Source organism: Zalophus californianus, chromosome 3 (assembly GCF_009762305.2).
Source record: "Zalophus californianus isolate mZalCal1 chromosome 3, mZalCal1.pri.v2, whole genome shotgun sequence".
NCBI classification, from domain to species: Eukaryota; Metazoa; Chordata; class Mammalia; order Carnivora; family Otariidae; genus Zalophus; species Zalophus californianus.
This window is the reverse complement of record NC_045597.1, coordinates 66,362,301-66,374,871: the sequence shown is the minus strand read 5'-3', so window position 1 is coordinate 66,374,871 and position 12,571 is coordinate 66,362,301. Positions and strand designations below refer to the sequence as shown.

The window sequence follows — 12,571 nt, the reverse complement described above, 5'->3', positions numbered from 1 at the left end:
GAGATACAGTTACCATGCCTCTTTTGCAGGGTAACTAGCTAATATCCTAAATCTGCACATTGAAAATAAAAAGGCAAGAAAAGACACTAATCCCTCATGAATATCTCGGAGGCCAATTTGTTAGAATAGATCTAATTTGTCAGACAAGGTTTTGAATGCACATTTAATAATGTCCTCTCAATTTCAAAAGATATAAACACCTCTTCATATGCCATAGAATGGAAAATGCGTTACAATTAAATAAAGTACTGAAATCCGTTTTAGTCACCTGAGAGAAAGCAGATTGGACTCCCTCCTCCCCATCTTATCCCATCAGGCTTAAATTTGAGGGCTTCATGCATATGAAATAAAAGATGAAAGGAACCCTCACAAGTCACAACAGTTTGGATTTCTTTCTTTAAGAGTTAATCTTCAAAAGCAGAGCTACTCTTAAAGGTGAATCTTAATTACATTTTGGAACTAAAAAGATATAATATAAAACAGTAAGTTTTCTCTCTGAAAATACAGAAAAGGAACAAGAATTTTCACTGTATGTTAAAAATGCGCATGTACAGTTAAGTGCTTATGATCAACAAAAGGTACAATAAATAGAAGACAGAGTAAGTTCTCAAAGTTGTTCATCCTGGAATAAGATGTCAGCCTTTGGCTACCTAGGAATGAAAGATTCAGTCCCCCAATTGGAAAACAGTAATCATGCTGTATGCCCACTCCCCCATGCTGTCCCCTGAGAGGATGCAACTTGCACGCTTTTCTTTAGAGAGACGCTCATGAGTGCTTTCAAGTGTGGTACTGGAGCTGTGCTCACAGTTTCTAGTTCTGAATTCACAAAGGCATTGCAACAACATGCTGGGGCACCAGGCGTTCAAACTAAAAACTGCTGGCGGCGGGGGTGGTGTTCTGGTTATACACTAGGCTATCCCAGTGTTCACAGAACAGCAATGTGAGATTTTAATCCTAAAAAAAAAAAAAGTGCATTTCGTTTCACTTAGGAAAAAAAAAAAATCCAAGTCCCCTTGCGGTTAAACGGGAGTCATATGAAATCCCGCGTTTTTGTTTCAGTTCGCGGAGTTGGCTACTTAGTAACTAGTCCTCTGTTGCCATCTACAGGCAAAGTGTCCCATAACAGGACACACGGGAACACGCTAATGGGACTCCGTATACAACTCAGCTTCCCAGAATCACAATTATTTGCACACTGATTAGTATGGATTTGTTCAATTAGACAGAAATGCTCCATTTGCATGAGCAAAATGCAAAAGAAGAACTTTAAAGCATTAGGAAAATTATCGGTTAAAATAATAAACAGAATTAAATGAGGAAAAATAAATTGGAACTGACATCTTAGTCATCGGTTCTTCATCAAGCTGAGCAAATCTAATAATGCCTCCCTCCCTCCCTCAGCTCCCAAGAAGTCCACCGTTAAAATGTCATCTCTAATTCCATTTTATGTCTATAAATTGCATTTTAATAACCTTTTGTTTCCCTTTCTCTGTTCTGCTGTGTGTGTGTGTGTGTGTGTGTGTGTGTGTGTTTTAATCCCCCAACTACTGGGAAAGGTAGTAAAGGGACAAAGGAGTCTTTCTGAGAGGCAGCAGTTACAAGGACGGCAATGGGTTTCCACCTAATCACGTTGCCTGACCTCAATGTCAGAACACCCTTTCTCCTTTTAGAAGGGCCAGATGATCCCGGCAAGCCTCCAGCTGGTAATTACTCTCCTGGTCAACTTGAGGACCTCTTGCAACCTTAATATAAAGTTATCATTTGTCCTTTCTTTGGTCTTAATGATGGAGGGGGTGGAAAGCAGAGAAGAAAAAAATGACAACAGGAACAAAAAAAAACACTGAGGTTCAGAACCATGAGCGCATGCTAAACTACGCTCACGTCATAAATTACATCTGTGACTAGATCCTGTTTGTTATGACAGTATGCTTTTTTTCCGTTGTCACTCTAGGGAAAAAAAAAGTGCCCCGAATTCCTTTATAAGCATTGCCAATCTCCAGTGGGTAGTTAGATTTCTAACTAAGGAAGGAGAAGTGACAGTTAAAGACTAATGATTTAATTGCCGATTTCCTGAAAATACAAGCTGATGGACACTACATTCTACATAGTAGAATTTTTCATTTTAAAGGGTGTATGTAATTTCCAAACAATCAGTCCCACAGAGGCAGTTTAAAATAAAATACATTATTTTATAGCCTCCGGGGAGAGCATACATGCCCGTGGGAAAAAAATTCTGTCTGAATGAAATTTGTGCTGCAATCAGTTTTTTTCTAATCTATCAATAGAAGCCATTACAAAATTACATTAATTATAGGAATTTTCACGTAGGTGAATTAATAATTATATTGCATTATTAAATTGCCAAATGGTGTTGACAGAATGCACCATTTATGAACAATATTCCTCCTACCTACTGCTTATATTCTGCCTCACAGCAGAATATCATTCTTTTGCAGATAAACCTTAGTTTAGTTTGAATTGGAATACAGTTGACTCTTGAACAATGAGAGGGTTAGGGATGCTGACCCCCAGCACAGTAGGAAATCCATGTATAAATTTTGACCCCCCCCAAAAAAAAACTTAACTACTAAGAGCCTACTGCTAACCAGAGGAAGCCTTACTGATAACATAAACAGTCGATTAACACATATTTTGGATATGTATTACATACTGTATAAATAAAGTAAGCTGGAGAAAAGAACATGTCATTAAGAAAATCATAAGAGAAAATACACTTACAGTCTTGTATTTATTTATTTAAAAAAAATCCACGTCTAAGTGGACCCACGCCGTTCAAACCTGTGTTGTTCAAGGGTCAACTGTATTATTTAATGCCAGGGCTCCTTTCTCTTGTGATGGTCCCCTGAGACTTAGTCTTTGCCCTGTAAGAATGGGAAAACTGCTGTGGAGTGTAAATTGACTTATCCAATGCTATTCTGAAAGCTAATCACAAAGGCAGCTAAACTGGCCAACTTCTGATCCCCAGCCCCTCCCTGCCACTGGTGACTGCTCCCAGGTTCTAATGGAGGGTGTGGACATTTATGAGAGAAAAGCATTCTGGAGAGGATGCATGGCAGGCCAGATTCTCCTGAAACAACCCCTGAAATTTACAGTTGTGCTCTCTTTCATGCTTGAAATACTAGTGATACTAATTAACATGTGACTTGTGCTTTAAGAGTGGACAAGGTACTTTTCCAGATATTTCTCCAAATGGTTAATTACTTTGAGTCTGAGTTAAGTTGATAACGTTTTTTACGTTTGTAGTGAATAAAGAAGATTCAATAAGCACACAATGTGTAACTCAGCCCTACACCGTCCATTTTGCAGTTTATAAGTATATTGCTAGTTCATACAGTTTCCATGGAAACATGTTAGTGATGAACCGAGAAACAGATACGAAATTGTATTCAAAATGGTCCAATCATGATCCATAGACCTTGATCTTCAAATACTAGTTAAGTTTTTTGAGATCTACTTAGATAAAGTTTTAATAAACTCAGATGGATTAGGTTTCGGAATTTATCCCAGTTTGATTAAAGTAGGATTTCTCCTCAAATCTCTGTTGTCTATCCACTGGAAAATTGCCCTGAAGTTCCTGCCCTTGGTCATTATAAGACTCCCAGAATACTGTGAACAAACCATTATTGAGCAACCAAGGCAAACTTAACCAAAGACTAATTAAAATAAAAGACCAAGAAAAACGAAAACAAAAACAAAATGACAAAGGTGGGAAAGCACCCTTTCTAGCAACTTTGTAAGCCCTCAGCGGGAGCAGGAAAGCAGTCCTTTTCATGGACAAGCGTGCTGGCAGTCCATTCCAAAAGAAAATTGTGGAATCGAACATTTTGGAATAGACTTATATCTTGAATGAATGATGGAAACAGAGTATAGAAGGTCTGGTTTAGTTTAGAATCACCATGAGATTGTTACTTCCCCAAATTACTGACTGAATATTAGCTGATAACAAAGAACACTGACATCTATAAAGACATGAAGGACAATGTACTTCTCCATTGAATTTCCTTAGAACAAACTAGAGAGAGAGGGCAAGAGGAACAACTTGCAATTTTAAACCCTCAGCGGCACTGAGGAGCATCTGAAAGAGTCTCGACTTAACACCGTGAGTGGGCTCATGAGCCAGTTACTCACTTGTAACTCACTGTGGAAAGGGTTCAATCAAAAAACATGAAATGCAAACAGTACAAGAAAGTGTATGCATACATTTGTGCCACCTGCAAATTCTGGAAGCTCCTATCAAATAGTTAGTAACCCAGATCTGGGATAGATTGTATCGAATATGTCATTTATTTATTTTTAGTTTATCTGGAGCTCTAATACACTCGAAAAAGAGAAAGAGAAAGGGAATAAAAACACCCAAAGAAGTGGTAAAACATTAGTATTGCTCATGAGCATAAGATACTGTTTCATAGCACATATACTTTTTAAAATTCGACATTGCAGTGTCTAAGTTCTTTGTTGAGAAAAGAAAAACAGCTCAAGTGATTTCACATGGAATATGCTGTTAAAATTTACATACTCTGAAAAAAGAGGAAATTATTAAAAACTCAAGTAATCTGGGACTTGAATATATTTACTCTAGAATATGACACCAGGAAGTATGAGGTTTCATTATTTCTCTGCCCAATTTAATCTTTGCCTAGAGCTGCTATCAAATTGCATATAGTGTATGTCTGCATGTATAGAACAGAAAAAAAAAATTCTTGTGCAGCCACATCAATAAAATGGTAAATGGTAAAAGGCTTCCAACTTTTAAAACAGAGATTTCTAAGGAGCAAGACACCATTATTTCTTTGGGTGTTCACAGCAACTAGGTTTCACTGAAAATCTTACTGTGCAAGCCTCCGGCTACGTTTTGGCTCTCATTTGGGTCTCGTACAAAGATCTATAGTGTTCCGATCTCTCTCTGCAGTGTTGTCTCTCTTGGCTTCCCTCTCCCTCCAGGTCCTGGCAAAAGGACACTGGGAACTGTTTTTCTCAGGGCCCCAAAGTTTGCATTGGCACAGAGTCCACTGTGGGGGAGGTTTTCTGCTTTAAAAAATAAATCATGAAATTAATATATCCTGCAAGACACCCTGGAGGTGTTGGATAATGATGTGACTCCTAGGGAAATGTTCAGCAAAAACACATCATATATACAAGCCCCAAACTTCCCCCAGTGCATTAAATGGTCGAACTGTCTAAAGAAATGACCCATTCTGCTGTCTCTGGGTGGGATCTCCTGAGTAACGCCTGTCCCTTAGGTGGACTGCTTTTTAAAAAGTTAAGGTGGATATTTCAGATGCTTACTGCTATGACAGAAACTCCAGCTGCTGTGCTATTCGGCTTGGGGCCTGTGTTGAAGTGCTTCTTTATCTTTCCAGCTACTGATAGCTGATGTTCATTTTCTGGGAGGCCGTCATCCTGGGGGGGGGCGGAAAAAAAAAGAAGTGAAAAAAGGAGAAAAAGAAAAAAAAAACGAGATAAACGGAAAATGAGGCCGAGATCTTCTAGTAACAAGCCGGGATCTTAGAATTCCGAAGATTTCAGAAATAAAGTAACCAATGTCTGTTGTTGGAAGTAGTGCTCTGAGGTCTCGTTCACTTCCACACCTGCCTTAAAATTAATTTGCTGCGTCATCTGACCCCCAGAGTTCTGTCCCTAAATAAAAGTTGTTATTTCTGTTTTTGGTTTCTATTAAAATTGATTTCAGCCAGGGCTCTGGGGACATACACCAAAGGGCAAATTAAATCTGAACCCCCTCCCCCACAAAAAATCAATGTAAACATCTTTTTTTCCTGAACCAAGAGTTTTATCCTCTTAAGCCCATCATTCAGACCCCAACACGAGGAAACTGACAGTCCTGGGCTCATGCAAGGGCCTGTAAATAAACTCAGGCTGGTTCCACAGCTCCTCAGTCGACCATTCTATAATGCCAGACAACCTCCCAGGCAAAGAGTTCTTCCTGAAGTTTTCAATCCTCCTCACTGCCTTCAAATCATCTGTTATTTTGACGTACTTCACATTGAGGCTCCTTTTAACGAAGGCTTCTGCTCTCCACCGGAGCTGTCTATGATGGAGGTTAGACAGATTGCTCCCCTTTGCTAAAGACTGTTAGGATAACACTAACCAGAGCCGTAAGTATGTGCCGCCACTTACTAGCTCATGTTGAAAAGGCTGCCCAATCCTTGAAGACAGAGATTGTGTTCTGTTCGCTCTAGAGTCCTCTGGTCTTAGCATAGCGCTTTGGCACACAGTAGATGCTTAAGACATATTTGCGGAATAAATGAATGAAGGGATAATAAAGTGTTTGTTACTATCTGTTAAAACCAAAATTCCTGGCAAGACTTCAATGCCATTCATCATTTTCCTTCTCTCGTTCCTTTCCATCATTTTGCATGTTATTTCTTGGCTCCACCCAAGAAAATAAACGGCTGCTTCCCTAGCGTAACATGCTCGCTCTTCTCCGTAACCTAGTCCTCCCTTCCCTCACCGTTTGGCTATTCATGCATTCAGGCGCTAGTCACTGCATGTCTACAGTGGACCAGGCACTGCAGGAAGTAGTGGGGAAAGCTGGTGAGCAAAAAGAGGCGTGGGCTTTGCTCTTATGGACCCTGTGGCCTCTCTTTTTCTTCAAAACATGGGTCCAAATCACCTGTTCCAAATCATTTTGCCCCTACGAAGCATAATTCATTAGAATGGTTCTTCTGTAAACTCCTAATGGTTTTACATTATATATATTTGCACTCTTTACATTCTTTTTGGTCTGAGGTGATTTCGTACATATATAACTTACATATGTACATATATAACACATATATAACATATATATGTACATATATAACATATATAGGGAGTAAGTACTCCCTCTATACATTTACATATATAAGTTATATATGTACGAAATCACCTAAGATCAAAAAGAATGTAAAGAGTGCAAATATATATAGTATATCATCAACTCTGAACTCTTGCCCTTTTGTATCACATCTTCCACATTTTCTGTAATCTTTGATATGAGCCCTTGGTTCAGCACCCTGCTCACAGTGGATACTCAATTTGTGATATTCTTGGACTGATTTACTAATGGCTAGAAGAAGGAACCATTATTATGCTTATTAAGTCACACCTGAAATCAAATCTGGAAGAAGGATGCTTTCCAGTGACTGCAGAGTGAATTCAAAAACTTTTTAAAAATCCGTATTGTGAAAAGAGTCAGACATAAAGTGAAGGTCAATGAGGGTAACAGTGGGATAATACTTGGGGAGGGGATCATACAAAGTACTTACTCTGTCCCGGGCTATGCTGGGGATGGCTGGGGGTGGGAGAAAAATGGTCTCTGCCCCCCAGAACCTTGCGGGCTAATTGAGAGACAAAGTATGCACACACAATGTCAAATAATAAAGCAGATCAACAAGATAAGAAGGAGCTGTCATAAGGCATGGAGCCTCGTGGCTCAGCTAGAAACACGGAAGGAGTTCAGAGGAGAGAGGATGTATTTTCAGTTGTGAACAGAGCAGACTTCACGAGGACTACGGCATCCAGCCTGGTCCTTCAGGAGGAGGAGCAATTGACCCTTAGAGGGGTCACCTGCTGTTCTGGTGTATAGAAGCGAGCAAGTGGGAAACCTCAAGTCCTGTTTGCCAAACAATGAGTTAACTAGTTTATCTTTAGTTAAGATAATGATGGAGAAAGCTGAAAAAAAAAAAAAAAAAAAAAACAGGAAAAGACTGGCCACAAAAGACTACCGGAAAGATCCAGAGATGGAAGCCTTTGTCTCCATTAGGAATAAAAACAATGCTTTTTTTAATAAGAGGGGTGTAAGGGTAGGAAGTGTGGAGGGCTAACTACCTTTCACTCACTCACGAAGAATTAGAATCTTGCAATCTAGAGCTTTAAACACAAGGGTCTTTTTTAAAATGCTGTTTTTTGTTGTTGTTGCTGTTTTTTAAAGATTTTATTTATTTATTTATTTGAGAGAGAGAGAATGAGAGATAGAGAGCACGAGAGGGAAGAGGGTCAGAGGGAGAAGCAGACTCCCCGCCAAGCAGGGAGCCCGATGCGGGACTCGATCCCGGGACTCCAGGATCATGACCTGAGCTGAAGGCAGTCGCTTAACCAACTGAGCCACCCAGGCACCCTAAAATGCTGTTTTAATGGTGGATGGAACAACAGGCCTCTGAAATCTAAGTTAGAATTTTGGAAGCACTTAAACATTTGACGAGGGATGAAATGACGTGCGTTTACCGAGAGTCTTCCAAGTATTAGTGTCATGTATCTGGCACAGGTTGGGGCTCTGCCTGAGGGAAAGGGAGCAGCCTGAGACAGGGGTTCCCCACTGGGCCTCACCCCCAAGATTATATATACTTGTATATATAGTATGTAATCATCTCTTAATAGAGTTCCAGGCTAGCTCAGGCAAAGCGATTTGTATGGCAAATCTGTATGACAACAAACGTGAAAAACATCATCGGGAAGCTGGCTGAAGGAAGGTTTTTCTCTTTAGGACAAGAACACCTTGAGCATATTTGCTGTCTCAGGATCAGAAGCTGCTGGAAAGGAAGAGCCGGAAGACACGAGATGAGCTAATCAGTGTGAGCGGCAGGGATGAAAGGGAGGGGAAGCCGTTTACCCTGGGGAGGCGCAGGTTTACCTGATGCAGGATGAAGTAAGGAGAAAAAGGGTGAGGCCCGAGTTTGAAGGCGGAGGGGAGCAAAGATAAAAGAGAAAGGCAGGGAGAGAGGAAGGTGACACAGGTGTTAAGTGCTCTGTGGCCCTGGGCAAGTGATTTACACATACGAGCCCCTTAAGTCTCAGATTATCCTCTATGATGATATGCATTATTAGGACCATTTCGAAGATGAGCAAACTGAGGCTCAGCAAGATTAAGTAATTTGCTCAAGGTCACACAGCTAGAAAGCGGTTGAGTCAGGACTGAATCAGGTCTGAAAGTATTCTTTCCACAACACCACATTGCATCCATCCAGGGCCTTCATTCGCATGGCATCGGTTACAAAGGGGTGCCTAAGAGTTAAATGGTAGGATTTGAGGAGTCCTCTCTCCCATTATGAAAGTGGCACCATGGTAAGGAGAAAGAAGGATTAAGTTAGGGACTGAAAAAAAGAGAGACTATCTGGCTAGGCCTCAGTGGAGCCTGGGAAGCATCTGCATGAAGGTCAGTAAAAGGGATGCTGAGCACGTCAGGGGGCCCAGTGGAATGCAGTTGACTTTTATGTCAAGGAGAGACTGGATGTCCACGATACTGGGATGTGGCAATGTGACCTACTCTGGCCAGGCTCTCGAATCCTCTGTGGGGTAGACAGTACCAGAAGGCCTGGCTGACACTGGATGACATGCAGTTGCATTGGGTCACAGCGTGGTCCTATGATCCACACAGGCTATATTGAACAGGCTTGGTGCAAAGAGGGAACAAATAGTAGGGATTCCACAGGAGCAGCCCCTTCCCGACTTACTGAGGGCAATTCATCCCCTGCTGCACCATCCCACCATCTCCCCATTTCCCCACCCGTGGTGCCATCTTAGCAGAACTTTCTTTTTTTTACCTGGCTTTTCTTTCCCCTGCCAGTTCCTGAGCTAAGAGTTTGCTTTCTCACCACCCTCAGAATGGACTTTGTTATTTCCCAGCTCTGTCTTGGTCCTGATCTCCTGTCAAGACTCTTAGCAACTCTTTTAGATGTTGGGTCCTGAGGGTTCAGACCTCCAGCTTTAAATTCTAGTGAAGGTTTCAGCTTCCCTTGGGTTATTAGTTCATGTTGAAGCAATGAAAGTCTTGAAACAACCCTCACAAGTTGTCAGAGATGCTTCTGACTTCATAAATCTTAAAACATTTCAGGGTTGTTTTTTTTCCAATGAAATAAGGTGTCTCAGAGAAGGGTATGCGTGCATGTGGGCGCACGTGCACAAAGACACACAGACAGACACACACACATGCACCCCTCACAGCAACTAAAAGTCTGCAGAGTTTCTATATCAGTTTTGAAGACTTTGAGCATAATTGGATTAAAAGACATAAACAACTGGCTTTGCAGGGACCTAATCTGTACCTGAGGCATACAGATTGATGATGGAGATTTAGCTAACTTACTGTCTTGCATCAATAAAATAAATAGGGTCATTAAAAACATACATTTTTATATATACATCTTTATCACCATTATTCTGAATAGATTGTATGCCAAAAATGTGCTATGAATTTTCTAAACGTGACAAACCTGGCGGTGTGTTACAAATAGTTATAGTATTATTACCATACGTTCTGGTATGTAGTTTCTGGGAGTAGTTTCTGAAGTTTCACATGGGCTGGTTGTGGTTTGAGGTTAGTGGTTTTTGATTTAGAAATTCCCATCCACCACTTGGCAGAGCATTGCAACTGACAAGAACAAAATTAGTTTGCAAAATGGAAAATGAACTCTCACAGCTGTCTTTCAGAGACCTAGCCTCCTGGTCTCCATTTCTCCAGCGGATGTTGGGGAGCAGCTGTGGTGGGGGTTGAGGGGCTTGGATGTGAAGTCACTCGGTGGAATGAATTCCCTTCTTTCCTCCGGGAAACCATACCAGGGGTCATGCTTTAGAAAACCGTCCTCCCCTCATGGATTTTTGTTTTCGACTCATGGATCTGATTTGCAGTCAATTCATTACCAGACTCTATTATTAATAATATCTGTGAATTTATGAGAAGTACGGCAGTCTTGAAACGTTTACTACCAGAATATCCTGATTTAGTTTTAAATAATCGCTCAAGTACATCAGAGTACTCTTCAATAGCAGCTCCCTCTCGCATCCCAGCGTTTGGCCTCTTGACTCTTGCTAACCATCTCCAGCTGTATGGCACCCAGGACCTTTGACTCTGTTCAGCTGGGGCCGATGCATCCTCTATGTCCACACCTCACACTGCACTGGAGGAGAAAATGTAAAGTAAATTAAGATCTAGCTCGGAGAAGGGAGAAGGTAAGATGCCCAATTGGAAAGTGGGATTCCATGTCATCATTTCTAATTTACGAATATAAATAGATGGTTTTATTTATTATTACAGTATCACTGGGGGCTCTCTTAATTTCTAACAAATTCTGCCAGCACAAGATGAATGCATATAAATTTTTGTGTGGGGAGAGCTGCTTTTAGTTAGCATGGAATATCTCGGGAGATTATCCAGGCTCTTATTTTTTTATTTTTTCTTCTTGCTCTCCTTCTTTATTCTTTTTGAATATCTTGGCTTAGTAGTTTGTTTGTTTATTTATTTTTTAGTATTATCTTTTAAAAAAGAGTAGGTAGGTGAGATAAATGAAGTAAAATAAAATTTAAAGGCCAGGAAGGTGATAGGAAGTCTTGATTGGCTAAATACTTACACCTGACTTATTTCAACCCATTCTTTCCACCAGGACAGAGGTTCTCAATCTTGGTTTCACTGTAGAACCACCTGGGAGCTCTTAGATTTCCTGCTGCCTGCCCGGATGCCCGCCCAATTAAGTCAGAATCACTAGAGGCAAAATCCAGGCATCAGACCTTGTGCTAGAAACTCCACAGAGCTTTACGCTGGAGACCTCTCTGAGGCTCAGCTTCCTCATCAATGAAATCAGGAAAATAATTGGAGGTAAAACATAAACTCAAAGAATTGTAGTGTTGAGATGGACATTTATCCTGGGATCAGGAGAATAACATCGGATAAAATAGGTCAACACTTTGAAAATAAAAATGCAATAACAGTAATGTATCTGGAATATTACAACGGTGATAATTTAATCCTATTTACAAATGAGAACTTTTGGGGGGGAACATGTCAATTACATTTATGAACTTATCACTAACCTACCTTTTCTATCAACAAAGTGTCTTTTGGGGGAAAGGGACCCAACTTTCTCCACAATCCCTGGAATGAGCAAGATGTATTAATGTCAATTTCAGTCTCCAATGTGCCTTAATCCCGTGGTTCTCCACTAGATGAGTACTAAGGTAAATAAACTTAAGCCAGGACAATTCCTGTTGGTATTCTGTAGTCATGGTAAAGGAAACAACTGTGATACTAAAGAAGACAACAGAGCGGATAATGCACACATTATCTACATGTAGCTGGGGCTGCACTAATGGAATTTTTGGGGGGAGGATGAGAAGGTTCTCCTTCTTAATCAAACTTCTCATATACCAACATCCATCACAATTTGTATTTCATCAGTACACAGCAACAGATGACAGAGCTGTTGCCTCTCTCAGACCCAAATTCCCCAAATATGTATCAAGTACCTTCCTAGTGCTAGTGCTTAAAGACTGTCCTCTCAGACCCTTCAAATATATATTCCTTTCTCCATCCTCATAACAACCCAAGAGGCTGATTCTATTATCTTCAGTTCACAGACACAAAAACAGATTTAAAGGAGTGAAATGACTGTCCCAAGGTTAAAAGAGGAGGGTGAGCTGGTGCTCCTTCCGGAAGCCCACGTTCCTCTCCTAGACACCTGGCTGCACGTTGATGCTGCCTTTGTCCATCTGGTTTGCTAGAACAATCCACCTAGATGCCTCGCTCATGACTCTTTGCATAACAGAGCAGGGGCCCAGAACA

At 40.8% G+C, this 12,571-nt stretch overlaps 1 protein-coding gene across 4 annotated transcripts in view; it reads right to left on the bottom strand.

The window, feature by feature from the left end:
* The window catches only part of DCLK1 (doublecortin like kinase 1), a 340,291-nt gene that overhangs the window by 18,770 nt on the left and 308,950 nt on the right, over positions 1–12,571 (bottom strand). For all 4 annotated transcript variants that reach the window (XM_027589467.2, XM_027589468.2, XM_027589470.2 and 1 more), the window contains one exon: positions 5,308–5,421. In XM_027589467.2, coding sequence (XP_027445268.1) covers positions 5,308–5,421 — 114 coding nt within the window. The remainder of the gene's footprint in view (positions 1–5,307; positions 5,422–12,571) is intronic.